This window comes from Ambystoma mexicanum, chromosome 11 (genome assembly GCF_040938575.1).
Source record: "Ambystoma mexicanum isolate Mex_15411 chromosome 11, UKY_AmexF1_1, whole genome shotgun sequence".
NCBI lineage: Eukaryota > Metazoa > Chordata > Amphibia > Caudata > Ambystomatidae > Ambystoma > Ambystoma mexicanum.
In genome coordinates, this window is record NC_090934.1 from 1,472,846,629 (window position 1) to 1,472,874,210 (window position 27,582).

At 52.5% G+C, this 27,582-nt stretch overlaps 1 protein-coding gene across 1 annotated transcript in view; it reads left to right on the forward strand.

Moving 5' to 3' along the window:
• The window catches only part of PDIA3 (protein disulfide isomerase family A member 3), a 66,767-nt gene that overhangs the window by 37,027 nt on the left and 2,158 nt on the right, over positions 1-27,582 (forward strand). The window contains exons 8-12 of the mRNA XM_069625174.1: positions 5,938-6,120; positions 6,300-6,408; positions 6,704-6,832; positions 17,264-17,343; positions 25,193-25,250. Coding sequence (XP_069481275.1) covers positions 5,938-6,120; positions 6,300-6,408; positions 6,704-6,832; positions 17,264-17,343; positions 25,193-25,250 — 559 coding nt within the window. The remainder of the gene's footprint in view (positions 1-5,937; positions 6,121-6,299; positions 6,409-6,703; positions 6,833-17,263; positions 17,344-25,192; positions 25,251-27,582) is intronic.

Consider the following 27,582-nt stretch of genomic DNA (forward strand, 5'->3'; position numbering starts at 1 on the left):
CCTTGCAAGCATGCAGGCTCACCCAGTTTGAGCGTCCTGGTTGATGTCAGCATTTTCCTCCACGCTTCGAATAGGCTCTAATACACACAAGATAGCTCAGTGGGTTAGTGCAAATGCAGGTTACTGCAAGCGCCTAGCAGCTTATCACTACAGAGTAGGACAGAGAATGGCGACGATAATGGCATGTTGTGTTCGTGCGTGGCAAAATGGGTGAAGCCTGTTGCACAGTAGTGGCTGGCATTGGTTATAAGCCTGGCTGAGTGAGGAAGGAACACTGAATGGAAGATCACGCCACATGAGAACTGGCAAGTGGAGTAGGTAAGACACGGTTGGGGCGACAGTTTGGTGCTTTGGCTTGATCTGAAATGGTTAGTTATTGCAGCCAAGTTAAGAAATGGACCTGCTACGATCTGGTGTGAGGGGGCTGGAGACCTTGATGCTGGGGGTGTCTGGTATGAGGGGGCTGGAGACATTGATGCTGGTGTGAGGGGGCTGGAGACATTGATGCTGGTGTGCGGGGGCTGGAGACCTTGATGCCGGGGTGTCTGGTGTGCGGGGGCTGGAGACCTTGATGCTGGGGGTGTCTGGTGTGCGGGGGCTGGAGACATTGATGCTGGTGTGAGGGGGCTGGAGACCTTGATGCCGGGGTGTCTGGTGTGAGGGGGCTGGAGACCTTGATGCCGGGGTGTCTGGTGTGAGGGAGCTGGAGACCTTGATGCTGGGGTGTCTGGTGTGCGGGGGCTGGAGACCTTGATGCTGAGGTGTCTGGTGTGAGGGGGCTGGAGACAAATTATGCTGGGGTGTCTGGTATGCGGGGGCTGGAGACCTTGATGCTGGGGTGTCTGGTGTGCGGGGGCTGGAGACCTTGATGCTGGGGTGTCTGGTGTGCGGGGGCTGGAGACCTTGATGCTGGGGTGTCTGGTGTGCGGGGGCTGGAGACCTTGATGCTGGTGTGCGGGGGCTGGAGACCTTGATGTTGGTGTGCGGGGGCTGGAGACCTTGATGCCGGGGTGTCTGGTGTGCGGGGGCTGGAGACCTTGATGCTGGGGGTGTCTGGTGTGCGGGGGGCTGGAGACATTGATGCTGGTGTGAGGGGGCTGGAGACCTTGATGCCGGGGTGTCTGGTGTGAGGGAGCTGGAGACCTTGATGCTGGGGTGTCTGGTGTGCGGGGGCTGGAGACCTTGATGCTGAGGTGTCTGGTGTGAGGGGGCTGGAGACAAATTATGCTGGGGTGTCTGGTGTGCGGGGGCTGGAGACCTTGATGCTGGGGTGTCTGGTGTGCGGGGGCTGGAGACCTTGATGCTGGGGTGTCTGGTGTGCGGGGGCTGGAGACCTTGATGCTGGTGTGCGGGGCTGGAGACCTTGATGCTGGTGTGCGGGGGCTGGAGACCTTGATGCTGGTGTGCGGGGGCTGGAGACCTTGATGCTGGTGTGCGGGGGCTGGAGACCTTGATGCTGGTGTGCGGGGGCTGGAGACCTTGATGCTGGTGTGCGGGGGCTGGAGACCTTGATGCTGGTGTGCGGGGGCTGGAGACCTTGATGCTGGTGTGCGGGGGCTGGAGACCTTGATGCTGGTGTGCGGGGGCTGGAGACCTTGATGCTGGTGTGCGGGGGCTGGAGACCTTGATGCTGGTGTGTCTGGTGTGTGGGGGCTGGAGACCTTGATGCTGGTGTGTCTGGTGTGTGGGGGCTGGAGACTTTGATGCTGGGGTGTCTGGTGTGTGGGGGCTGGAGACTTTGATGCTGGGGTGTCTGGTGTGTGGGGGCTGGAGACTTTGATGCTGGGGTGTCTGGTGTGTGGGGGCTGGAGACTTTGATGCTGGGGTGTCTGGTGTGTGGGGGCTGGAGACTTTGATGCTGGGGTGTCTGGTGTGTGGGGGCTGGAGACTTTGATGCGGGGGTGTCTGGTGTGCGGGGGCTGGAGACCTTGATGCGGGGGTGTCTGGTGTGCGGGGGCTGGAGACATTGATGCTGGGGTGAAGGGGCTGGAGACCTTGATGCTGGTGTGTGGGGGCTGGAGACCTTGATGCTGGTGTGTGGGGGCTGGAGACCTTGATGCTGGGGTGTCTGGTGTGCGGGGGCTGGAGACCTTGATGCTGGGGTGTCTGGTGTGCGGGGGCTGGAGACCTTGATGCTGGGGGTGTCTGGTGTGCGGGGGCTGGAGACATTGATGCTGGTGTGAGGGGGCTGGAGACCTTGATGCCGGGGTGTCTGGTGTGAGGGAGCTGGAGACCTTGATGCCGGGGTGTCTGGTGTGCGGGGGCTGGAGACCTTGATGCTGAGGTGTCTGGTGTGAGGGGGCTGGAGACAAATTATGCTGGGGTGTCTGGTGTGCGGGGGCTGGAGACCTTGATGCTGGGGTGTCTGGTGTGCGGGGGCTGGAGACCTTGATGCTGGGGTGTCTGGTGTGCGGGGGCTGGAGACCTTGATGCTGGTGTGCGGGGGCTGGAGACCTTGATGTTGGTGTGCGGGGGCTGGAGACCTTGATGCCGGGGTGTCTGGTGTGCGGGGGCTGGAGACCTTGATGCTGGGGGTGTCTGGTGTGCGGGGGGGCTGGAGACATTGATGCTGGTGTGAGGGGGCTGGAGACCTTGATGCCGGGGTGTCTGGTGTGAGGGAGCTGGAGACCTTGATGCCGGGGTGTCTGGTGTGAGGGAGCTGGAGACCTTGATGCCGGGGTGTCTGGTGTGAGGGAGCTGGAGACCTTGATGCTGGGGTGTCTGGTGTGCGGGGGCTGGAGACCTTGATGCTGAGGTGTCTGGTGTGAGGGGGCTGGAGACAAATTATGCTGGGGTGTCTGGTGTGCGGGGGCTGGAGACCTTGATGCTGGGGTGTCTGGTGTGCGGGGGCTGGAGACCTTGATGCTGGGGTGTCTGGTGTGCGGGGGCTGGAGACCTTGATGCTGGTGTGCGGGGGCTGGAGACCTTGATGCTGGTGTGCGGGGGCTGGAGACCTTGATGCTGGTGTGCGGGGGCTGGAGACCTTGATGCTGGTGTGAGGGGGCTGGAGACCTTGATGCCGGGGTGTCTGGTGTGAGGGAGCTGGAGACCTTGATGCTGGGGTGTCTGGTGTGCGGGGGCTGGAGACCTTGATGCTGAGGTGTCTGGTGTGAGGGGGCTGGAGACAAATTATGCTGGGGTGTCTGGTGTGCGGGGGCTGGAGACCTTGATGCTGGGGTGTCTGGTGTGCGGGGGCTGGAGACCTTGATGCTGGGCTGTCTGGTGTGCGGGGGCTGGAGACCTTGATGCTGGTGTGCGGGGGCTGGAGACCTTGATGCTGGTGTGCGGGGGCTGGAGACCTTGATGCTGGTGTGCGGGGGCTGGAGACCTTGATGCTGGTGTGCGGGGGCTGGAGACCTTGATGCTGGTGTGCGGGGGCTGGAGACCTTGATGCTGGTGTGCGGGGGCTGGAGACCTTGATGCTGGTGTGCGGGGGCTGGAGACCTTGATGCTGGTGTGCGGGGGCTGGAGACTTTGATGCTGGGGTGTCTGGTGTGTGGGGGCTGGAGACTTTGATGCTGGGGTGTCTGGTGTGTGGGGGCTGGAGACTTTGATGCTGGGGTGTCTGGTGTGTGGGGGCTGGAGACTTTGATGCTGGGGTGAAGGGGCTGGAGACCTTGATGCTGGTGTGAGGGGGCTGGAGACCTTGATGCTGGTGTGAGGGTGCTGGAGACCTTGATGCTGGGGTGTCTGGTGTGCGGGGGCTGGAGACCTTGATGCTGGGGTGTCTGGTGTGCGGGGGCTGGAGACCTTGATGCTGGGGTGTCTGGTGTGCGGGGGCTGGAGACCTTGATGCTGGGGTGTCTGGTGTGCGGGGGCTGGAGACCTTGATGCTGGGTGATACTGAGTAAAATGCCCATGTGTATAACGGGACTCTAGGAAAATGAGACTTCATGAAGACAATCGTTGAGGCAGTTCAGACCCAAACACATGGAACCAACCTGCTGGATTGAAAGACTGCGTACAGTGTGATTGGCGCTGCTTGGTGAAGTGGTGAGCCTGCAGGTGGACACCTGCTAGCGGAGGTAGTCGTTGGTGGAAAGGAGTGAGTTCAGTTGGGAGAAGCAGCCCTACAAGTGAGCTGTGTCCCTGCCCTCTCTACTCGCTATTAGTCCCAACAACGGGAGCAAAATTCTGAGGCTGGGCCCCCCAACCCCTTCCCCCTCGTGGGGAGGGCTCGCTGCGTCCACCTACACGGCTCTATGGGCCGGTTTGGAATCGGTGGTACCAGCTGAGCAGTGTTGCAGGGAGAAGTTGTAATGGTGTTAACGCCTCATCAGAGGAGGGACTTCTCTTCCTAGGTGCTACAAGATCTGGATAATGGACATCTATTTTACTTCCCAAAAAACTTCCCTTGCTAATGTGATGTGCCTTTGCTCCCAAAAAGACACCCACTTCTAATGAAGGCTTAAGAGTCCTATTGGGCACGAGCACATGAGAAAATCTGTGTTGCAGAAATCATCAAAAAATGGCCTGTCTGCACGAGTATTAAAACAACTGAGCAAAATGAGAACTAGGTCAAATTGGACCAACCGTGTTTTGGTCACGTCAGTTCTTCAGGGCACCTTTTACTTGCCCGTATGTAAAGAAAACTTTTAAAGGTTAACTGGAGCCCTTGCCCAGAAGTCTGTAGATTAAAAACCCTCCTAAATGCTGGCTCGGAAAGATCCCTTTTCCCCATAATGTGCACATTAAGTAATGGACTTTTTATTTTCAGTGCCATATTCAACAGATGAGGCTTGGTAACACTTGCCCTTTTATTAACTTGGTGCCAAGGGAAAATTCACATTATCACGGAATAGTGATAACCAGACCGGTATCAGCCAAATAGTACTAAGAAAAATGAGCCCTCGTCCATGGCTCGAAAAGAGACCGCCTTTTCATTCTTCTGAAGTGAAGACTTCCTAAACCATCTGTCTTGCCAAAACCAATGTATTAATCCTTTTGGTAGAAATGGAGTATCTGCGCTTAAATTGCATTGCAGTTGACCAACGAGCTAATGTCTGACTTTTCTCAAGTGGTTTAATATTCTGCCGGGCCTCCAACCGGCATGGAGGGTTTGTACAGTGCAGCATCACTTTGGCCTCAGTTTGGAGGGTATCTTCAACTTTACATTGCCCAGCGTTGCTTACATGTGCGGTTTAGCTGTTGGTGAGCAGGCTGCTGGGACCAGTTGATGCTTGGTGTAAGTAAATCGCACATGTGGATGTGTGCAATTGGTTGCCACGTCATCGCGTTTCTCTGCTGGAGTAGGGGCGGGAAGCATTACTTCAGCTTGACTCCAAAATAAATACTGCATTTGGTGGTAGGTTTGTTTGTTACTGCAAATGTTGCCTTAGTGATAATGTTTGAGTACTGATAACACGTACTTTTCGTGGTCGCCAAGTTAATAAATGAATAGTATTTGGAAGCTTACACGGATGATTTCTTTATTTTTTTTTGTCCATATGTTACTTAATTTTGGGCATGTTCTGGGCCCAGCGTGGATATTGCACTCTTCCAGGGTTCTCTTCCCTGTTCATTAGTGGACTCCATTTTTAATTGTTCTGTTTATCATCTGCTAATGCACTGATCTCTCCAGATTGGTCATAGGACCAATTTTTCTAAAGGTGGTTATCGGGTGGTGTTTAGTCTCTCTGAGCTGGAAGGCTATTCCAGTCTCTTTCAGCTCAATTTCTCCTTGGTGATGCATTGAGCACGCCTACAGTTGCAAAATGCCAAGTGTCTGTTCAGGAGCCGATTTATTTTTTTATTTTTTGGGGGATAGTTTTGCCTGTGCTACAGAGTTCTAACTCTGAAGGTGTGGCATAATTAAGACTACATCCTGAACAAGCATGTTTGTGTATCGCCCTAATAAAGGGTAATTTGTGCCTGAAGGCACTTTTTTCAAATGCATGTCTACACTTGGTAACTGATTCCTCCTTTTTTTTCTCCCAGGGTGATGCTGGTTGCGAAGAAATTTCTGGACAATGGACACCAGCTAAATTTTGCTGTTGCCAGTCGTAAAGCTTTTGGTCATGAAGTTTCTGAGTTTGGTTTGGACGGCAGCAGTGGTGAACTCCCTGTGGTTGGCATCAAAACTGCCAAAGGCGAGAAATTTGTCATGCAGGAGGAATTCTCGTAAGTGACTGGTTTTATCGGTCGAAAATTACAAGTGACCTGCTTTAACTTTTTGTAATTTCTAGGATTGCCCCATGGAGGTTGGTCTTGAGTGTTGCAAAAGCTCTGGCGTCCTGTGTGCGCTTTCAGGTCTTGCTTGATGTGTGCTCACAAGGTTCTGTTTTTGTTTTAACTGATAGCCGTGATGGGAAAGCTTTGGAAAGATTTCTCCAGGATTACTTTGATGGCACTCTAAAGAAATATCTGAAATCCGAACCCGTCCCAGAGAGTAACGATGGTCCTGTCAAGGTAAGATTGCCACTGATTGTTAGTGTATCAAAGCCAATGCTAGGTTCCTAGCACGTGGGTAGTGGGAGGGACTGTTGTGTTGTGGTACAATCTTCAATGCCATGCGAATAAGCAAAGGATACTGCTGATGGTCTGTAATCGAGCCAACATAGGCACACAAATGTTAAGCAACCACATAACAATGTCTATTCAAGTTTCACCAGGCGTGGCTCCAATCTAGTTTTTATATTCCAATGCCACACGACCCAGTACCTGCATGATACCTTGACTTGTGTATTTTTTTTTCTCTTCCTAGGTGGTTGTCGCTGAGAATTTTGATGAAATTGTCAACGATGATAGCAAAGATGTTTTGATTGAATTCTATGCTCCCTGGTGTGGACACTGCAAGAACCTGGAACCCAAGTACAAGGAGCTGGGAGAAAAGGTACAGTCCCTGCAGCTTTCTGGTTGTCCTGCAATGGTTGGCACAGTTTGTTTTGTAACCATTTATGTGATGGATAGCTTCACCCACCATGTTAAAGCCTGGTAAATGGGAGCTGCCGTATGGTGGGGAATCGGTGGGTGAAGTGTGCCATACTATTGTGTAGAATTGACTGAAAGCCGATTGGGATGAAGGGGAGACTAATGCATCCCAGTCAATAGTGCTGCAGTTGTTTTCAGCCTTGTAGTATACTTGCCTCTGTGAGTACAGGAATGTACTCCTCCCTACTCTTACATCCCGTCCCATTTCCTCCATACTGTAAGGGCGTCCCATCCAAGGGATGGGAGCCCGAAAAATTTGTTTTCTTTCCCCTTTAAATTTAGAGGCACATGGGGGTGCGGCCCAGGGAGCATGCGCTGCCCTGACTCCACCCTCTGGCGCCACACCTCAGTCCCCTTTTCCGCGTCTACAGGAACGGGCCGAATTCACCAGCGCTCCTGGGTATGGCTTCGGCCATGTAATTCCACGCGCGGATACTATATTTTTGGTCTTATCTATCCTTCAGGTACTCGGTCCTACGACTTCTACAGGGTCCTTCCTGCAACTGGCTCTTCCCAACTTCAGACCCCCCCTCCCCCACGCCCTCTGCCTACATTGCCTTGGCCCAGACCACGGTTGGCAATCATGTTCGGCGTGTAACTGCTGTCCTCGAAGGTGCTGAAGAACAGACTAGCCAGGTGGAGGGAGCTCTTCCAGAAGTCTCCTCCAGAGGATCTCAAGAACTTCTTGAAGCATTGAACCAGGCCCAAGGTAGGGCTGATATTTTCCCGCGCACCCCGCAAGGGATACTCCTTCCCAGGTCCTCTCCCGTGTGGGACCGGCCAGGTCCTTCTATCGGCACGTGCAATGAGGCTGCTTCAGCTACTGGCGTTCGGGTCGAGGGATTCTCCCGGGCACAGTGTCGAGGGACCGCAAGGTTCTTTCACTGGGTTTACCCCCGAGGAGCTACACCCTTTTACCTGCACCATGGCCGAGGGGCTACGCCCTATTACCGGCAACATGTCCGAGGGGACGCCTAAATGCAGCTCTATCGACCCCCGGGTCGAGGGTGTCGCACCTATCGGGCTGAGGAGTAGGGTAGGTCTCGTGATCCACACACGACGAGGCTGGGCCCATCTGGCTGAGCACCACATCGCAGGCACATGGTAGGCTGCTCCAAAATGGCTGCTGCGCCAGAAAGAGGCACCCGTCCGACACCATTCCAGGAATTGGGCAAAGAACGATATGTGGCCTATAATCTACCCCTCAGTTGCACAGGGCAGCTTTCCGTGGCATCCATATGGACCGGGGATGCAGCGGCACCAGCAGCTCCTTGCTACTGCGTCGGCACCCCCGTGGCCGGTGAGGAGGTGCTCTTAGTTCCTAGGCATCATGAAGTCACCTCAGATGGGGGGTGGGGGGGCTATCATCAAGGACGCCATCGGGAAAGTAATTCCCTCCATGCTAGCAGCACCACAGACTCCTCCATCAGGCAGCCAGGCCCTGGTGCAGCCGCCTCCTTAGCCTCTGGCTGCAGTCTCTGTACCCCAGCCTCCGGCGCCAACTACTCCTCCACAAGATCCTCAAGATACGCAGGATACTGATGTAGGGGAGGATCTGGACACGCTATCCACAGCCATGGCCTTCACTAATGTCTTGCTGGCTTGACGGAGTACCTGGGCCTTTCCCAACCCGAGGTCTAGCAGCAGGCAGAGGAGGTTCTGACTGAAGACCTCACGCAACACCCCTCTGCCAAATCGGGGATTCCTATGCAGGCCGATGTAGTCTCCCTGGCCAAGAAAGGCTGGCTCAAACCCGGCCCAGCCGGTCAATCGACGCCTGGATGCAAAGTACAGGCAGGTGGAGGGGGATACACTCTTGCTTTTGGCCCATCCTCAGCCACACTCTTCGGTGATTGCTGCGGCATCACTATACTCCAACCGCTAGTCGTCCTCTGCCTCTTCCTCTGCTGCTAGGCAAGGAGGAGATTATCTTGGAGGCATATGGCAAGAAACTATTCGAACGCCTCTTTACACCTACGTCAAGACAACGCCGATGCCATGCTGACTGCCGCCAACCATAGATTATGGTGGGAAATTGCGGACTTCTCCCAGTGGCAATCCCGCTTTAAGGCAGGGCTAGCTGAGGCCAAGCTGGTGGCTCATGGCTTCATGGAATCCAGTGGCTCATATCGATACCTCGGGCCGTGCCCTCTGTATTGCCACGAACATGAGAAGGACGGCCTGGCTCCGGGCAACAAACTTCAACCTGGATGTGCAGGAGTGCATTCTAGATCTACCGTTCGAGGGAGGTGGGGCGGGACCTCTTCCACTCCTCTACGGACGAGGAGCTGGACAAAAAGAAACAGCTCACAAACGCCAGTCTTTATCCATTCTTACAAAGACCATGCCCAAATCGTACACCCAATCTCTGCAGCGCTTGGAAAGGGGTCGTACATATGGATGGTTCTGTGGCTTCCAGGCGTGCAGATCCAGGCAGCCGGACTGCTCGCCGTCTCGGAGCCAGCGCAAACAGAAAAAGGGGGCGAGGGGGCTTTTCCAGTCCCCCACCCTCCCCCCGCCTCCTCGGCATCAGCTTCCAAGGCAAAGAAAGCATGACTCGCCCCTTCGGGTCCACGTGTCTCCGGTGGGGTGGCCAGGCTTTCTCTCCATGCACATTTCTGGGACCAGAATTTCGCGGACCCCTGGATTCTCTGTAGTATCCACGGGGTACCGCCTTCCTATCCCAGCCTCTCCTCCCACAGGTTTGGACAGCAACTCTTTTGGCAGAGATCCAGTCGCTCGTAGAGAGCCAGGCAGTGTCCCAGCCTCCCAGCAAAGCTTTGGCTTTTACTCCATGATACAGGCGGGCCTGAGAGTTGTGCTGGACCTTTCCACCCTCTCCCTGCAAAAAATTCAAGATGGTTACACCAGCTTTTATAGTGGAGACATTGGACAAGGGAGACTGGATGTGCTCCCTGGACCTGAAGGACTCGTACCTGCATGTCCTGATTTGGCAGCCCCATTGTTCTATCCTACGGTTCAGGATCATGGGCTTCCATTTTCAACAAAAGGTCCTTCCTTTTGGCCTCAACTCTGCTTCCAGGGTCTTTAGCAGACTTGTGAATGCCGTGGTGGCACTCTTCTGAGAGGAGGGCCTCCACATCTAACCATACCTCGATGACTGGCTCGTCAGGGGTACATCTCCAGAAGCGGTTCACCACTCTTCCCATGCCCTTATGAACACACTGCCCGATCAGGGCTTCTCGCTCGATCGCAGGAAGTCACAGCTGCAGCCTATGCAGAATGATATTCCTGGGCCTCATCTGGGACACATGCTCCGAGAAGGTCTTCCTATTGGACATCATCATTTCGGCCATCAAGAGGGCCACCGTACACTTCCTCAGCAGAGAGGTGACCTTGGCATGGTGGTACCAACATCTGGGTCTACTAGCAGCGGTCCATTAGCCGTCCTGAACGCAAGACTAAGGATGAGGAGGATTTAGCTGCCCTTCGCAGCCTCGTGGAATTGGGAGCGGGGCTCGCAATTGGAGACGATCAACGTCCCTCATCTCTCCACCCGGACCTAACGTGGTGGTCTAGGGACTGCAACCTACGGACAGGCAAGCCCTTTCGGCCGTCCTCTCCTCAGGCCACCATCACCAGACTCCTCGCTCTAGGGCTGGGGAGCCACACTGGACGATCTCGAAAGGAGCAGGAGTACCATATCAATTGGTTGGAGCTGAACGCCATCTGGCTAGCGCTCGGAGCATTCCTACCACTTCTCAGGGGGATTGTTGTCCTCATCCAGACAGCCAACTCGACCAGCATGTACTAAGTCAACAAGCAGGGAGGCACCATATCCCCTCCTCTGTGCAGACTGGCGATCCACATGTGGGAGTGGGCCCTGGAGAACTACCTCTACCTCACGGCAGTCCACTTCTGGGGGAATCCAACCTGGAAGCGGACAGGCTCAGCAGGCTGGGAGCGGCCATTACGAGTGGCAGCTGAACAACCTTGTTGTTCAGGAGACCTTCAACAGGTGGGGTCACCCCCACGTGGATCTCTTTGCCACCTTGCACAAGTGTTCTGAGTTCTCATCCTGGCAAGGGCAGGGTCCCGGCTCTCTGGGTGACCTATTTCACCTACAGTGGACCGGCATGAAGGCCTATGCCTTTCCGCCCACTTCCTGATCCACGGGGTAATTTGCAAGATCAAGGAGTCGCGCACAGACTCCATTTTGATAGCTCCATGGTGGCCGGCCAGGGCATGGTTTTCGGAGCTCCTCAGCCTCTTGGCGGTGCCCCGATTCACCTGACGGGCCCAGCATATCTTCTGCCACAGCAGGTGGTAGTCATCCACCCTTCACCAGGGAAACTAGCCCTCACACCGTGGTACCTGAGCAGGTAACGCTTCGGCACCTTGGCCTCTCCCAGCCCAATTGGAGAACACGGATGCCAGTACAAAAGCAAATGGACCAGATTCTGCCACTGGGCAGACTCCAAGTGCTTTGACCCCTTGGCGTGCATTTTGGACGTGCTCTCCTTTTTGGCGCACATCACTCAATTCTGGCGTGCAAGTGGACACCTGCTGCACATACCTTGCAGCCATTGCGGTTTACAGGAACTTGGAGGGGAGTTTTCGCCTCCAACCATATAGTCAAACATCTGACGGGGCTCTCAAGACTAACCGCACCCTGTGTGGGACCTTAACATAGTCTTGGGTGCCCTGGCGCACAAACCATTCGAGCCAATGGAGTCCGTGGACGTCAGGCTGGTCGCCATCAAGACTGCTTTACTAGCCGGTCTTGCCTTGACGCAGAGTTAGCGAGATCCAGGCGCTGGTCGCCTCTGAACCATATGCCACCTTACACAAGGACAAGGTAGTCATGTGGACGCACCCGGCATTTCTGGCCAAGGTTCCATCTGCGTTCCACTTGAACAAGGAAATGGTCCTTCCTGCGTTATTTCCTGAGGACGAAGCACAGAGTGCTGTGCTGCACTGCCTGGATGCCAAGCGTGCCCTAAAATTCTACTTGGACAGGACCAAGGGCTTCCGCAAGTCAGACTCCCTGTTTAACACTTTCGGCACCTCGATGCCAGGCTATCAGGCCTCTCTTCCATATCTCGCTGGATAGTCTGCCATCAAGGAAGCGTATGAGGGTCGGCACAAGCCACTTCGGCCAACATGCATGCCCACGCAGTCAGGGCTAAAGCAACAGTCATCGCATTACAGCGCCATGTCCCTTAGCAAGTCATAAGCAGGGCGGCCACTTGGGCCTTTTCTCGTCTTTCTGTAATTATTACTGTTTGGATGCCGGCTCTAGATCTGATGCGGCCTTTGGCCCGGCGGTTCTCGGGAACCTGTTTGCTTAAGGAGGGTCTCCTCTCCACCCTGGGGCTACATTTTAGTTGTAATCGCCCATACAGTATGGAGGAAAGGTGATGGGACGTAAGAGTAATTGGAAGTTGTCACTGTAGTGACTAACATATAGTCCCCTTTTCTCCATACGTCCCACCAACCTCCCCCCACCCCTAATACTGGTGTCATTAGGCAATGTTAAATCTATTGGCTACGCGTCAATGGGGACTGAGGTGTGGCGGCGGAGACAGGTCGGCGCATGCTCCCTGGGCCGCACCCCCGCGTGCCCCTAAATTTAAAGGTTTTTTCTGGTGAAAAAACGGTTTTCAGTTCCTGTCCCTTGGAACGGACAACCTTAAAGTATGGAGGAAAGGGGACTATGGATTAAAAGTACATTAGTCTCGCACACCATCTGTTCACAATGTTTCAGACGAATGCTCTTGTTCAGACAAAACCTTCCAAGTTCCATTCGGCCAGTGCCCCACAGCACCAGTATTCGTCACTCGACCAGTGGGTCCTAGTGATGGTATCTGTTAAGATTGGACAGATTTTAGGAGGCCCCCTTGGTTATAGGGAGCAGGGAACCCCAATCGAGGTACACAGAGGGCAGTCCAGGCTAGTCTCAGGAGTGTGACTGCCCTCAATGGGTCTACACAATATGATGCACAATATTTTCAATTTAGACAGGAGTGCACATTTATTCTAGGCCTTCAGCCCCCACTGAAAATGAGACGAGCAGATATTATTGCACAATACTCCATAATAAACCTACATCACGTTCTTTAAATACATTCAAATGTCTTATTCCTGGAGGTAGGTAAATAATGCAGTAAGGCTGGAAGCAAGTCATCACAAAGAGTCCGATTCCCTAAGAGGAATGGGGCTTTGTGCCCAAAAAGTCACAGGAGCCACAATGCTTCCCCCAGGATGAAGTCTGTAGGCAAGTTCTAATTTACTTGTGTTGGTGATAGTTCAAAGAAGATATTCAACAAGGTCACATAAGGCAAGAAATGTGTTGTTATTCAGAAAATACTGCCCAGGTTTGATTACCAAAAGGCAGTGGAATAGAAGGTTTAGGAAACAAATGCTTATTCCTAATGTTATCCTATGGAGGAAGGGGAAAAGATGCGCCCCAACTCCCCACCCTCGCTGTAGGTTGGCTCTCCACATGCTGCTGCCAGTGAGGGGTGCAAGATCGGGTTCTGATGCAACACCTGGCGATTATATGCAAAATTCACCAATGCAGTCCTCTTCAGGTGGGGTGGCATGTTCCAGCGACTGCCACCACCTTCACAGACTGACGGGCGTCCTTATAGTTGTGGTTAAAGCTTCTGTGGGACAGGATCCCTTCACACTGGGACGCTGACATTTGGAGGTAAGGTGACTTGTACCACAGGCTGGTGACTCTTCTGCCGAGGTAATCAACGAGAAGGCTAGGTAACCAACGATGGGGCTAATCGGTCCACTGGTTGGACCGTTGACTCCTCCGGCGGCTCAGGACGACTGTATCCTCGGTTTGGTCCCACTAGGCCATGGGCTGAAGCACCATGCATGGCCTTTGGAGATGTAGTCATTTAGGGCTTCACTGGACCATGCGCAGGAAGAGATGCTGGGCCTTTTCAGGAGTCCTCTTTGGATCTTCAGTCATCTACAAAGGATTCTTGACTCAAACGCTGATCTCAAATGGCTGCAGAGTCCTTATCCAGAATTCATGCTGGAGGAAAGTCAAAGCCCACCAATGTTAAGGGTTGGCAACATTCAAACCGCCAGTAGTTGTCCAATTGGGGATAACTACTGGTGTCACTAATGTCCCACACCTAGACTCTCTGGCTCTGTGGGTGTGGAATGGGACCAGACCGCTGCAAAGCCAAACTACAATATGGCCAAAGAATAAGTGAATCTGGTGGCACATCAGTGTGAGACTGGGATTGGTCCTGAATTGTGCAGTCCCCATGTCAGCTTCTTTGAGGATTCTGGGAGATGAATCTAGTCTGGAGGAGCTCACCTTTGGCAAGACCACTTGGTTGCTCCGGGCATGCATGGTCGCAGAGAGCATGATCTTGAGGTCCTGGAAGTGGAGCAGCTACTTCAGTATTGATGAGTTGATGGATGAGCTGCTCACAATATCAACCTATGAGAAAGCCATCTACAAGAATGCTGGTGAAGTTTGAGGACATGGCTACGGTTAATGTAGACCCTTTATTTGGGCCGCTGAGTTTCTGTAATTGCTGATTTCATTGCTAACTTGTTTATATTTTCTGGTTTGTATTGTTGGCATACAACCTTATTATTTGGTTAGATCTATATATATATTATTGAATTTTTTTTTTTCCCCTTACTTTGAGATCTTTTGTGACTATTGGGTATTTTACCCTTGTTAAGCTCTATTGGATTCATTTTGTTTTACTTTAACTGTTTGAATTATAGTATTCTGTATGTTATTAAAATTAATAAAAACCTGTTAATCACCCATTTTAGGGCACTAGCAACACATGGTAAATTAATAGTAATGCAAACATTGCAATAAACTGTTGCCACCAGCTTGTCTTTAGGCACTTATAAAAAACCAAAAATCCCAAGAGTAAAAAAAAAGGATGATTTAAAAATTCTCCCCATTGCACTGCATGGAAAGATGCTGTGTACAATGTTAGTCACAGTAACAAATTGGCAAAAGGGTAGTGACTTGCTTTGCCCTCTTCGGAACAGTTTCAAACATCAAGCAAAAAGATTGGGGGGGGGGGGTGGCCCATGAACATGGATGCAAAGTTGCCAAAAGAGAAATGTTCCCTGGCGATATCCAGGGGGATTCTGGAGGGGCCGTTATGCACTGCCACTCAGGAATCTTGGCCCTATTAAACATGTGCAGGCTTGATGGCAATCAGTTGGGATATTTTCTGAAAGCCCTTTTCCAAAGGAAGACTGGGGTATGAACATGAATCTAGAACACTCTTTGAGGCGCTGGATCGCATAGTCTGACTTTGCTCAATGGATGGGAGAAGGTTGGCTGGGTGATTAAAAGGTCAAAAGGTATTCTCAATGGGCTATGCGAGAAGTACACTACACAGGTATACTTTAATTCATATTTGACCTTTCCTTCTAGTGACTTGTTAAACTCAGTTTACGAGCCCACTTGCAAGTTAAAATGGCCTCCCACGATTGTGCACCTGTGACCAACACTGGAAAGTACAATTTTTCTCTGAGGGGGGAGGGGGGGTTGGTTTCAACCAGGTTTTAGTTCAATACATCTTTCAGTCATTTGTAGATCGATCTGGCCTTCCCACAAGGGCAGCCCACTATGCACCTGTTCGAGCAACCCCAGACACTCCTTTTAGGGTTATCCTTCAGAGTGCGTCGTCCAATAACCCGTTCTTTTTGATGATTGTAGTTGCTATACTAATTTTCACACAAATATCCTTTTTGGCTAAAGTGGAGTGTTTGGGTTTCACCCCATGTTAGAAGCGTGACCCCCTTGCCCACAGTAAGACGGTTTCACCTCTGACTCTCCAAAGCATAGAAATGTCTGGGCTTGCTGTGCCACTAGCATTTCTCTGCTGGACTATCCTTTGGGCAGGAAGATATGCTCTATGAAGGGTACAGTGAGTCAACATGATTATACACCTGACCAAAAGGGCAAGATATTTGGCTGTGTTCTCTCCGTAGTGGGGCGCTTCAAATGTGCCTAAATTCTGAGTGGTTATGTCCTGGAATGCATCAATTTTTAAGAAAGATAGGATGGAAAGCCATACTTATCCAGTCATGGTCACTTTGAATGATTTAATGTGACAATTACTTGTATAAATGGTTCGTGGTGGAGGTCCGGCTGAGCTCCCATAGATTAGCTAAAGGGGTGGCAATGGAGCTTCCGTTAAAGTCCTTCTGGCCAAAATCATTTTAGGTCCGATCCAGGAAAACCAAAAAGTGGTTTGCAAAATGAGGAAATCCATATGCTTTGCCTTCCTGCTGCTTTGCCTTCCTGCAAGTGCAGTTCCAAAAGTAGACCTTTGGCGTGAGGTTGTTCATACTCGAGCACTTCTTTGTAGTGTTTGGGATAAAGTCCTCCTTTCTGTTGGTCTAATGGTCTAAGGGGCCATACTCTGTGTAAAAGTCTTGTGTAATTGGGCCCCGCTGGACCATGGCAAGCAATAATTCACTCCTGTTGAGTGCGAGTGAAACGGCATGTTGGTTGCATGTGGAGGACATGTGACTTCTATTCCTGGCCAGGAGCTTGGGGCACTGTTTTTCCCCTGCTGTAATTTTAGTCCTGTAGTAAGGTTCTCCCGAGATTTGTAAAACGGAGAGCAATGTAATGCTGCGTAATCCTTTATTTGAACCAGAAACTCTCTGGGGAAAATACTAGCCACACTGCAGTCTTACCTCCTCCAGGCTCCACGCCAGTAAGCCTCAGTGTTTTGCCTTTCTAACTCTTCCCTCACTAAAGAAGAGCATAAAGTCATACTACTCACTGACCACCCGCTGCAGGCGCAGTCTTCCTTCTCCTGTATTGGATGTTTTGGTTGTTATACCCCTCGCTTTGGCTCCTTTCCAGCTCTGTCCCATGTACCACGGTTCACCCAAGTGCAACCATGTGCAGCTACATGACCTCACTACCTGGATACAAGAAATCGGCTGTAGAGTAAATGCAGAGCACCGAACAGACATGCAAGGAATGCGCACTAGACGACATTGATAGCCATGCAAATGTGCATTTATTACGTGTCGCCCCACATCCACGTCAAATTGGTCAATCTTGAATTCATGAAGCGACAATGGAATCCGTTGCATGTAAACCTGCCCTTTCTCCTCTTGCAAAACGAGAAGCCTGCATTGTGGCGATCCTGATGTTCTGTTCAGCCAGACCCTAGTCAGACTGGGTAGTTTCGCTTAACCCTTTCCACATCGCATGTTGGGGCTCAACTGTATTTGTATGGGGGGGGTTCAGGGCCGTTGTGGTTTTGGGCTAGCTATAGGGAGATGCTTCTGTTGAGCAGACTCAGACTTCAAGGAAATAGTCTTCTAAACAATATGCTCTTTACAGGTTTCTTCGGATCCAAATATTGTTATTGCCAAGATGGATGCCACAGCCAACGATGTGCCTTCGCCGTATGAAGTCAGGGGGTAAGAAATGCAGTGTGCTTTGTAAACTGATTTTATTAGAAAAATGTAATTGCCTGCCTATTCCATGAAGGTCTTTTTCCGTTTATTCATTTTCACAACGGGGGAAACGCACGAGCACATTCACAAATGCAGATGGCACCCGTCCTGCAGTCAGTCTAGCGAGCGTCCCCAACTCTCGCCCACATCCAATGTGGCCCGTGCTAGTGCAGGGGGCTTTTATTGCTGGCGGGCCTGCATGCAGCATGGGAGTATGGCCAAAACACGGCCTGAACGGTGCATAATGAGTGACGAGGAGCAGGTAGGAGTGTCCAGTAAAGCGCCACCAGCTTGTGCGATGCTTATTACATCTCTGGCCTCTGCCATGTGCTTTACTGCTGTGAAGTATAGATGTATCTGGGCGTGCAGAAGAAATTGTCGATGACTGGTGAGAAAGTGTTCCCATGCTAAGCAATAACAAGCCGCCTGATCTTTGGAACTGTGTGTGTCGTACACTACAATGTTCATCATTTCCTTCACTGAGTCTTGGATGTTTGGCAGATCTACTGTTCTCCATGAAGGGAGAATGATCGTTTTGGCTGTCGGCAATACAGTAACTACCCATCGGCTCATGTGCCTCCCCTACCCCCCCCAGATCCACAAGTAGATCCACATGATGCGCACCACGTCTCGTCTCCTGATACTAGGGTGCACTTTTGCATTGTGCAACTTGCTATGGTGCAGTACCAGTCATGTAGGAGTTTGAATTGTGTTCGCTTTTGTTGGGCCTACCTTATACCCCCAGCTATTGTGTCTGCTGTCTCCATATAGAGCGCAGTTGCAACTGGAGCTTGTCGGGGAATATGTTCTGTCAGCAGAAGTGAAGACTAGCATGGTGTTCCAGAAACTGGGCTGTGGGGATGGCTTGGGAGTCTCCTGTATAAGGTCTGGGTTCATAATCCTCCTCGTGCAGCTTCAGTTTCTGATTGGGAGGCAGGTTGAAACATTGCACTGTGACGTGTTTTTCACTAATTTGTTCCAGATACTGGCCTCCTGGTGTAGGAACAGGTGAACTTTGAAAACTTGTGCTTTCACCCAGGTGGGGCATTTATCTGAAATAGTGTGCTTACATTTCGAAGGGGGCTTGAGGTGGGTAATCTGATCTTCCTGTGTCTTAGCTGGACAAAGGGGAGTTCTCCAGCATGGGGTCTGGCATGGATTCACATGCTCATGAATATTCTCCGTCATCAGGCTGGGAATCCTCGGTAAAGAAAAGTTTCAGTTTCACTTCTGAACTGTCCTCCTAACAACCAATCGCTGGTCTCTGGGGTCATACTCCCCCCAGCCAATGACTGCCCTCTACCTAAGCCCCTTCTCTGGCAGCCACCTTCTGATTTTTACCGCACATTCAAGATTTGGGTGTACTCAAGCTAACTGCGCTTAGTGTTTTTTTTTCTTTTTTTTCTTTTTTCAGTCAATCGAGCCTCAAACTCCCATCCGATCAACAGAGACCCATTTCTGGATTCTTCATCACCCCTCAACGGCGGATTTTCGTTGCGTTTCTTCTTGGAGGATTCCAAAAGCTTCTTCGAGGCCTACACCGCGTGTCATAGCAGAGGAGAAAGACTCAGCGCCTGTCTTCAAGGATTGCCCCGGGTGCAACCTACGAACGTCTTTTCGGACGATGACATTCCCTGTGCCTCTACTGCCTGCATTCGGACTAGTCGCATGTGAAGGACGAATGTGTGGCTTGTCTGGCGATGGTGCTGCGCATGCGGACCGACGCAAGCGCCTCAATGAGTAGCTGCAGGCCAAGGCCCCTGCTCTGGGCGAGTCTCGGCAGCATGCCTGCCCTGCCCAGAAGAAAGTGTAGCGGGCTTCTAAGACCTTTTTGAGGGCACCTCTCCCGCGGGGGCCCAACACAAGGCTAAGCACTGGAAGTCCACTGCCTCCGGGAGTGCAGTTGCAACAGGCTCCTCAGCGGCCAGGGCAGGTTCAGCGTCTCCAGCACCGTCTACCACGAGCTAACGCCCAAGTTCTTCAAAGAGGAAGTCTGACCACCTGGGTACGTTTTTGGGAGAAGACCCAGACCGGCCTGATGGAGAAGAGCAAAGGGAACCCCTCCCTCAGCCCCCCCAAGGTGAAGGCTGCGGACTCTGCCAAGACCGCAAAGGCCCAAGTGCATTAGGCGAAGGCCCACACTTCCATCGAAGTAGTAGCAGCGTCCCTCGCCGCCGATGTGGATTCGCAGGGCATAGCCCCAAAGGCGAGCGTATCCCTGCCTGGCAGGAGGGAGTCCTCTTTCAAGCCCATCAAAAAGACCCCAGTGCAGTTGACACCCATAATTTCACTGAAACGTCTCCCTTAGTCGCAGAGAAGGGCGGGTGGGGGCGCGGTAGTCCTCCAGGGCAAGCACATTTCCTCAGAGGAAGAGCTCACCAGCCTTCCGGTCCTCCAGGGGGGGGGGGGGGTGCATTGAGAGCAGGCCCTATGCGGGGATCCCGACGAGAGCAACTAGCAAAAGGGCGGTGATGACGGGACGGACCAGCCTAAGCTGCAAACACCCCAGTCCCCTTCACATCCACCCCAGCAGCCTCCTGGGGATATCTCTGTGGACATTCTTACAGCTCTGCCTCTTGCGCTGGCGGCCCCGCCCACGACGCCGAGCCCATCGGAGGAACCACCATCCAAGAGGAGAGTTCACCCTCCCACCCGCCCCTCCCCCCTCAGCAAGGGATGACACGGAGCCGACGGGCACGACGGCGGCAGCCTGGGGAATCTCCCCTCTCCTCTGGCCAGATCTTCCCCACCCGACGAGATTGGCTCGTTCCATGATCTCCAGGGCCTCAGCTCTTCCGGCTTATGTCGGAGGAGGGCGGCTTCCTTTACCAATGCCAGGAGGTGAAGAGGAAGACTGCTTTCGATCCCTTATGACATTTGGGATGAGGGGGTGTCCCTCATGAAGAACCATTCATCGGCTCCGGCGAAACAGGATCGCTACTTGAAGAAAGAGTGCCGGACTCTGCATGCCTACGGTCCCAGCCATCCCGAGACTCTGGTTTCCGTGGCGGCCTAGAAGTCCTCGGGGTCATACTCGGCGGCCTAGTTCACCCACTCCTCCCACCTCCGCCACCCCAGACAGTGAGGGGGAGAAGTTGGATGCCATGGGGCGAAGAGTGATCACGTCGGCAGCAACGACCATCAAGGCCGCTAACGCACTCTCCATCGTGGCCTACTTTGGTTCAAGATGGCCATCCTCCTGGACTTCCTGACGACAAGAGGGCTGAGGCTTTGGAGATCCTACAGGAAGGCGAGATTGCTTTGGACCACACCATTATGGTGGCCTCGGACATTGCCGACACAGGTTTCCGTCAAATGGGCAATGGCCTTTGCCTTCATCCGCGTGGCTGGCTGAGGGCCACCAATTTCCGCCAGGATGTCCAGTCAAAGGTGTTGGACATGCCCTTTGACGGGGACAATTTTGTTTGGAAAGACTGTGACGAGTCTCTACAGGCCATCAAGGCAGCGACGGCGTGTGCCCTGGGCACGCTTCGGCCGTACTTTCAGACTTCTGGAGGGAAATCCCAAAGTTCCTCTAGAGGATTAAGAGGAGGTGCTTTGTCCTAATGCTAGCCCTCTCGCTCGTCTACCAGGACGCCTACAGGGGCCGCACCATGTCTGGAGATGGAGGTCCCCAAGGCGGCGCTTCGACGGCAAAGCAAAAATGAACCGGCCATGGAGTTGGGCCTCCACCCATGCACCCCGGTGGGAGGCTGGCTGGCGAACTTCGTCAGTGTGTGGAAGACCATCTCCACCGACCATTGGGTGCTGGACACTCACCCACGGACACATCCTAGAGCTCCAACGGAAGTGTCCACGGATACCACCAGTGGCCCGTCAGGAAAAACTATTGCTGCTGGAGATTTGGGCCATGCTAAAGGGGGTGATGGAGCTCGTCCCAAAGAGGCTCTGGTGCTCCCAGTGTACTATCTTTTCTCGTCAGAAAGACCACCAGCGTTTGGAGGCCCATCCTGGACCTCTGCTGTGTAAACAAATACATCCAGTCCCAAAGTTTTGGATGGTGACTTGGAAGATGCCTACTTTCACATCCCCATACTTTGGGGCACCGCAAGTACCTATGCTTCGTGGTTCAAGGACAACATTACTAGTTCAAGGCCCTTCCCTTTGAAGTCGGCGCCACAAGTGTTCACCAAGTGCCTGGCCCCGGTGGCGGCGACCACACGACAGACGGTACAACTTCTGATGGACTTGGGGTTCTCGATAAACTTTGCAGAGTCCTGCTTGACTCCTTGCAGGACGCACTGTTTCTAGTAGCCTGACTCAACTTGTGCCTGGTGTCTGTCGGAGCAGAGGATCGTGGCCATCCTGGGCAAGGTCGGCTGTTCAACCTGAAGGTTGCAAAGGTGAGGTCCATCAAGTCCCTATTCGGCATGTCGTGCATATCCCTCATTCGGCTGTGCAGGCTACGGATGCGTCCGCTGCAGGAGTTCCGCCCGTTGGATACAAGTGGCAGGGAATTTCAAGGACAAGATCACTTGACAAGATTTTCTGTCAAGCGATACGCCGGGGAGTGCGTGCACATATGGCCGCAGATGTGGATTTCCAGACCCCACCTCATCAGGAGAGGCTCACGACCGACTCATCCCTGGAAGAATGTGGAGCGCACTCAGAAGTCTTCATGCAAGAGGCCTGTGGCTGGTGGAGGAAAAGTCGTTGCACATCAACGTGTTGGAGCTGCGGGCAGTGTTTTGGGCCCAAGTCCTTCCATCCCTCGAGGGCAAGGTCGTACGGGTCTTCACGGACACCACCACCATGTTCTACATCTGGCAGCAGGGGGAACCAGATCCCTGGCGATCTCCAAAGAGGTGCAGGACTTTTGGCACTGGGCCGTATTTCATCTAGCAAGAGTGAACACCACTGCAGACCCTCTCAGCAGGGAGCTATGCTCTTGCCATGAGTGGGAACTTGGGCAGGACCAAGTGGATCACCTGTTACGCAGATGGGGCAATCCCCAGATCGACTAACACCAGTGCTGGAGGTTCGTCAGCAGGTTTCCCCAGTCGGGGAGCATGGGGAACGCATTCTTTCCCCTGGGATGTCCTGTCCCGCCATTGCTTCTTCGACTAGTAAATCAACTCTGGTCGCGGTGCAGGATGATCCTCGTCGCTCCGGCGTGGCCCGAGACCGATATGGTACCCGGACCTTCTGGACATGTCGGCCTCCCCTCCAGTCAAGCGTCGGCGGTTGCAGATCTTCTCGCCAGGGAAGGAGGTGAGGTTCTGCACCACGACCCAGGATCTCTGAACCTGAAGGCCTGGCTCCTGCAGCACTAGGGCTTGGGGGCTACGATGTCCCGGCAGATTGTAAGGAGGTGCTCACCAAGGCCAGAGCTTCATCTACTCTCGGATGCTGCAGGCACAAGTGGAAGAGGTTTGCTGTTTGGTGTCGAACTCAGATCGACCCTCTGAGTCGCCTCCGTATTTGTTGTTGGCCAAGGCAGAACTGGCCCCTGCTTCCATCTGGCGGCTATTGCACCCAGATCTCCTGGACGATCATCCTTATGGTTGCAATGTTTGGTCAAGGAGTTTGTCAAAGGACTATTTCGCTCGTTCCCGCCGTTGAAGGCTCTGGCGTAGGAGCTCAATGTGGTGCTTGGTGTTCGAGCCTATGCATGCGGCACCACTGAAATATTTCTCGTGGAAAAGTGTTTCTTGTGGCCATCTCCTCTGCAGGACGAGTGGTGAGAGATCGGGCCCTCACCTTGCTTGAAATTCCACGAGACTCGGGTGGTGCTGCAGACGCACCCCTGCTTCATGCCCAATGCGCCGTCGGACTTTCATCTAAACGAGCCCTTGGGGTTACCTGTATGCTTCCCAACACCTTCGTTGCCGGCTGAGAGGACTTTGCATTGGCTAGATGTGGCTAGAGCCTTGAAGTTCTATGTGGACTGCAGAGTTTTCAGAAGACGTCACAACTTTTTGTGAACTTTGGCCCTGTGAACCAAGGGAAGGCCCTCTCCAAGGCTTCCATTTCCAGGTGGCTCTCCGGCTGCATCACCCATGCCAGTGGTTGGCAAACCGACTGTTGCGTGGCTGTCGGAGCCCATTCGACCAGAGTGATCGCTGCAACTACGGCGTTCCTTTCTGGTGTCTCTGCAGATGTCTGCAGGGCTGCTACGTGGAGGTCGACGCACACCTTCACAAAGTTCTACTGCGTCGACAGGGAGTCCAGAGTCGGCCAAGCAGTGCTGCGCAACCTAAGAGATGCTTAATGTTGAGCCTTGCCACCTCCCGTGGTTGTGCATGTGTGTACTGCTATCTAGTCTTTATTCATGAGCATGTGAATCCATGCCAGACTCCATGCTGGAGAAGGAACAAGTTGCTTGCCTTTAACTGTTCTCCAGCATGGGTCTGGCATGGATTCACATGCGAACCCTCCCGCCTACCCCTCTGCGGCTCTTCTCTTGGTCCTACTGCCACTTTACGTGCTACCAAATCTGAAGATGGCTGCCGGAGAGCCTTTGGTAGAGGGCAGTCATTGGCGGGGGCCCTATGACCGAAAGACCAGTGATTGGTTGTTAGGAGAAAGACTTCAGTAGTGAAACTAATTTTCTTTACCGAGGACTTTCAGCCTGACGGGGAATATTCATGAGCATGTGAATCCATGCCAGACCCATGCTGGAGAACAGTTACAGGTAAGTAACTTGTTCCTTGAAATATTGACTAGCTCCAATGCAAGTAAATGGGGAGGCGGATACTATGCAAGGATACTTGGCTCGCCTCCAAACGTAGTGAGACACCCTTGGAAGTTGAATCAGTGGGGCAACAGGGCTCCTTGAAGGCCTAGTTGCTGAGGGTTTGAGGCTTCCACGGCTTGTTTTTATGACTTTTCAAAAAACGCTGGTTTTAAGTAGCATGGGACGACCCTCTAAGAGCTGCAAACGCTGTTGCACAAGAATGCGTTGATTGGCCCCTGGAGCTGCATGATCCGGGTTCCAGTAGTCCAGCCCCACCACCCTGTTGAGTGCACAGCTCAAAACTTACTAGCAAAATACAAATGTCTCCCCCACGTATTCTATTCAAGGGGACTTGCACTGCAGGAACTGAGCAGTGCACCCCAATCGTGGCAAACCCACCACCCAAAATCAGATGTGATCCAGACAAAAAAAAACGGATCTTTTTCCAAACTCAAAAGTTGCCACAAGGCTCTGTCCTATGAGGACAGAGTAGGATCTCTCGCCTGCAGTCTTTGAAGTTGCCTCTTATGACCTGTGCATCCTGCGATATGAAAGGCTCCAGTCCCAGCACAATGTCTGCTATGCGTGTACCTGCAGGCTCTTGGTGCCTCTGAGCTAATAGACACCCCGCAGAAATATCTACACCACAAAGCTTTGGGTTTAAAGAAAGGAGGGAATAACGCGAGTTTAAGCCTAGAAGGTCTTTTTGGGCAGTATTGCAGGGTGTGGCATGCCCGCATTCTTTTGAAGCCACAATGGACTTTGATGCTGCTTGCTGTACTGTTAAAGTGGGTTCATGGCAGTTCATTTTTGTTTACTTCATGTATGTCTAGTATTGTAATGTGTATTGCTTTTTGCAAAATGGTTCCACAGTGAGGGTGTGAATTCTAGTACTTGGCTGGTTTGTATTTGGTCAGAATATTTGTACTGCTGCACAGGGCAGGAGTACATTGGAGGCTGTTCTTATCAGGATGCCTTTACAAAGGGTCCCGGATTTGTTGATGCTCGTGGGCCGGACCAGGAGAAACATGGGTGCAAAAGAATGTTTTGTAGTGAGTGTTTTGTTTTGTCCATGCACCAAATATTCTACATTTTATCTATTTATTTTTATTTCAGATTCCCAACAATTTTCTTTTCACCCGCTGGTCAAAAACAAAATCCCAAAAAGTATGAGGTAAGTGTGAAAAGGCTAATGACATGTAGTTATTGCAGTGCGCTGTATGTTGCTTGTTAAAATACTAGTCTGACGGATTTGAATGATGTAATGAATCTGTAAAATAGAGCATGAACGGGTGGAGGTGCAAATATCCTACCTGTGACCAGCTGCTAAAGTAGGTCCCAAAAGCAAAGCTGTCTGCTGGCCACTTTGACTCTTCTCATATGGAATCAGGCTGCCCTAGGACAAAGAGGCTTTTGTTCATCGGCTACATTTTCTTATTTTTTTTTTTTATTCCATCTGTGAACCTCCTGCATTTCACTATGGTGCCTCCATTTTTAAAAACCGGATTTGGGTGTGTTCATCCTGCATTGTTTTGCTGCTAGTTCGAATTTAGGTGTGCACATCCTGAATTTTCTTGGCACTACTTTGACTGTTTACTCCCTTTGCCCACTGTTCTGTTTTCTGTTCCCTCACCTCTTAGTTCCTATGGTTTCATCCCAGTCCTGCTGTCTTCTTGTGCGCCTGCTCCCTCCTTGCCTTCTTCCTCCCAAGTACCTCAGCTGCTCCGCCTGGTTTGTATACCACATTCTGTGCCCCTCACTATGGCGCTTTCTATCTCCTATCCTTCTCTTCTCACTAAGTTTGGCAGGAAGAAACTCAAGGATACACTGGGCTCCAACCCAGGCCTGTTTTATCGCGGACACTTAGTCAGTGCTTCCGCTCGAGACTCTAACCGACATCCTGGTCTTTCTCCCGACCTATGGGACTCTTCATAGCTCTGCGCTCTCCTTACTCTTCCTCACACATTAATGGTGGCACTCACTGGGAGGTCCTTCTTGCCTTCTCCACCTCCAGGGTCATCATAAATGGCTATCAAAATGGTACCATCCTGGTACTAGGGCCTCAACCCAACCGCTTACTGTGGCACCTCCTACACTGGCTCCTTTGCCATCTACTATGATCCTGGCTCTTTTGCCTACACTCCCCTCACCGACCTCCTTGTCAGCCTCGGCTTGCTCATATGCACTTTCCTACCTCGATCTCTCGGGCACTCTTGCTGGCCACTGTCGACCAATAACCCTTGTACACCCCAGCCCCCCCCCACCCCCGTTGTCTTTGAAAAACAGTTTTGGCATACTTCGCCCTGAAGGCTACAAGAGACTATGTGCCCAGGCCACCAGGCCAGGAAGGGGAGTAGCCCTGATCTTTCCTCAGTGGATCCATCATTCCCACTCGGGTCTACTCTTCCTTTGAATTTCTGGGCTGCAGGCGCTCTCTCCTGTCTCCTCTTGCTCTGGCCACCTATCGGCTGCCGGGCCAGCTCACCCTCTTCCCTCTCTGAATGGGCTGACCTGGCCTCTTCTTTCCTCCTCCCAACTGCTCCTGGTGGGGGGGGGGGTGCGCTTAACATCCATCTTGATTCTTCTGACTCCTCGGGTCATTTCCACAACCTATGCGACTTTCTCTCTCCATTCTATCTTCTGGCCCGACGCGCACTGCTGGCCACACCTTAGATTTCCATTGACATCCCCCTCACTACCTCAACTCTCCTGCACTGATTTTCTTCTCTGTTGCCACATGAAGCTCTCTTCTCTAGCACTGGCACACCCTTCTCTGCCTCCTGCCTTCAAGGTCACCCGACCCATGAAAATAGTGACAGTGGCTGCCTTTGCCTCCACCTACTCTCCTGCTGTGGCCTACTCCCACCCTGACACTGCCCTCTCAAAATGTTCACCTCTCCATCCCAACACACTTGCCGCCGTCAGGAAGATCTGTTTGAATCCTTCCAAAAAGTGAAACTCATGACTCCGAGCTGGCTGCCCTTAAACAGAAGTGCAGAGCAGCGGAACAGAAATGGGGTTTTCAGGTGCACCATCTGACAAAGTGGCCTGCCGCCGCCTTCAAAGGCAATATAGACTCTGCAGCCGTTCCAAGAAAAGAAGCCTGCCTTTCAGCGGCATCTAACACTGCTCTTCAAAGTCTGCAAGGAACTGGCCAATCTCCTCATCCTCTACTGCTCACCCAGGCCCTTTGTTCAGCCCCGGCTGGTCATGTCCCTGCCAAAACAGAGGATGTCTGTCCTCTTTCCCGCACCTTTGCCTGCACCCACATCTCTTGGGCCCCATGGCCCCTCCCCCACTACCTCTTCTCTCCTCCCTCTCCACTGTCACACCTGAGGAGGTCTCTAGACAACTACGGTCCATTAAAGCTGTTGACCCATGCCCTCCTAAAACATCCAGGACAACATTGATTCTCTTGCTCCAGCCTTGGCCGACCTCGGCAACCACTGAGTTTTCCCTGCTTCTTTCAAGCACTCTTGTGCACCCTCTGCTCAAAAAACCCTCAT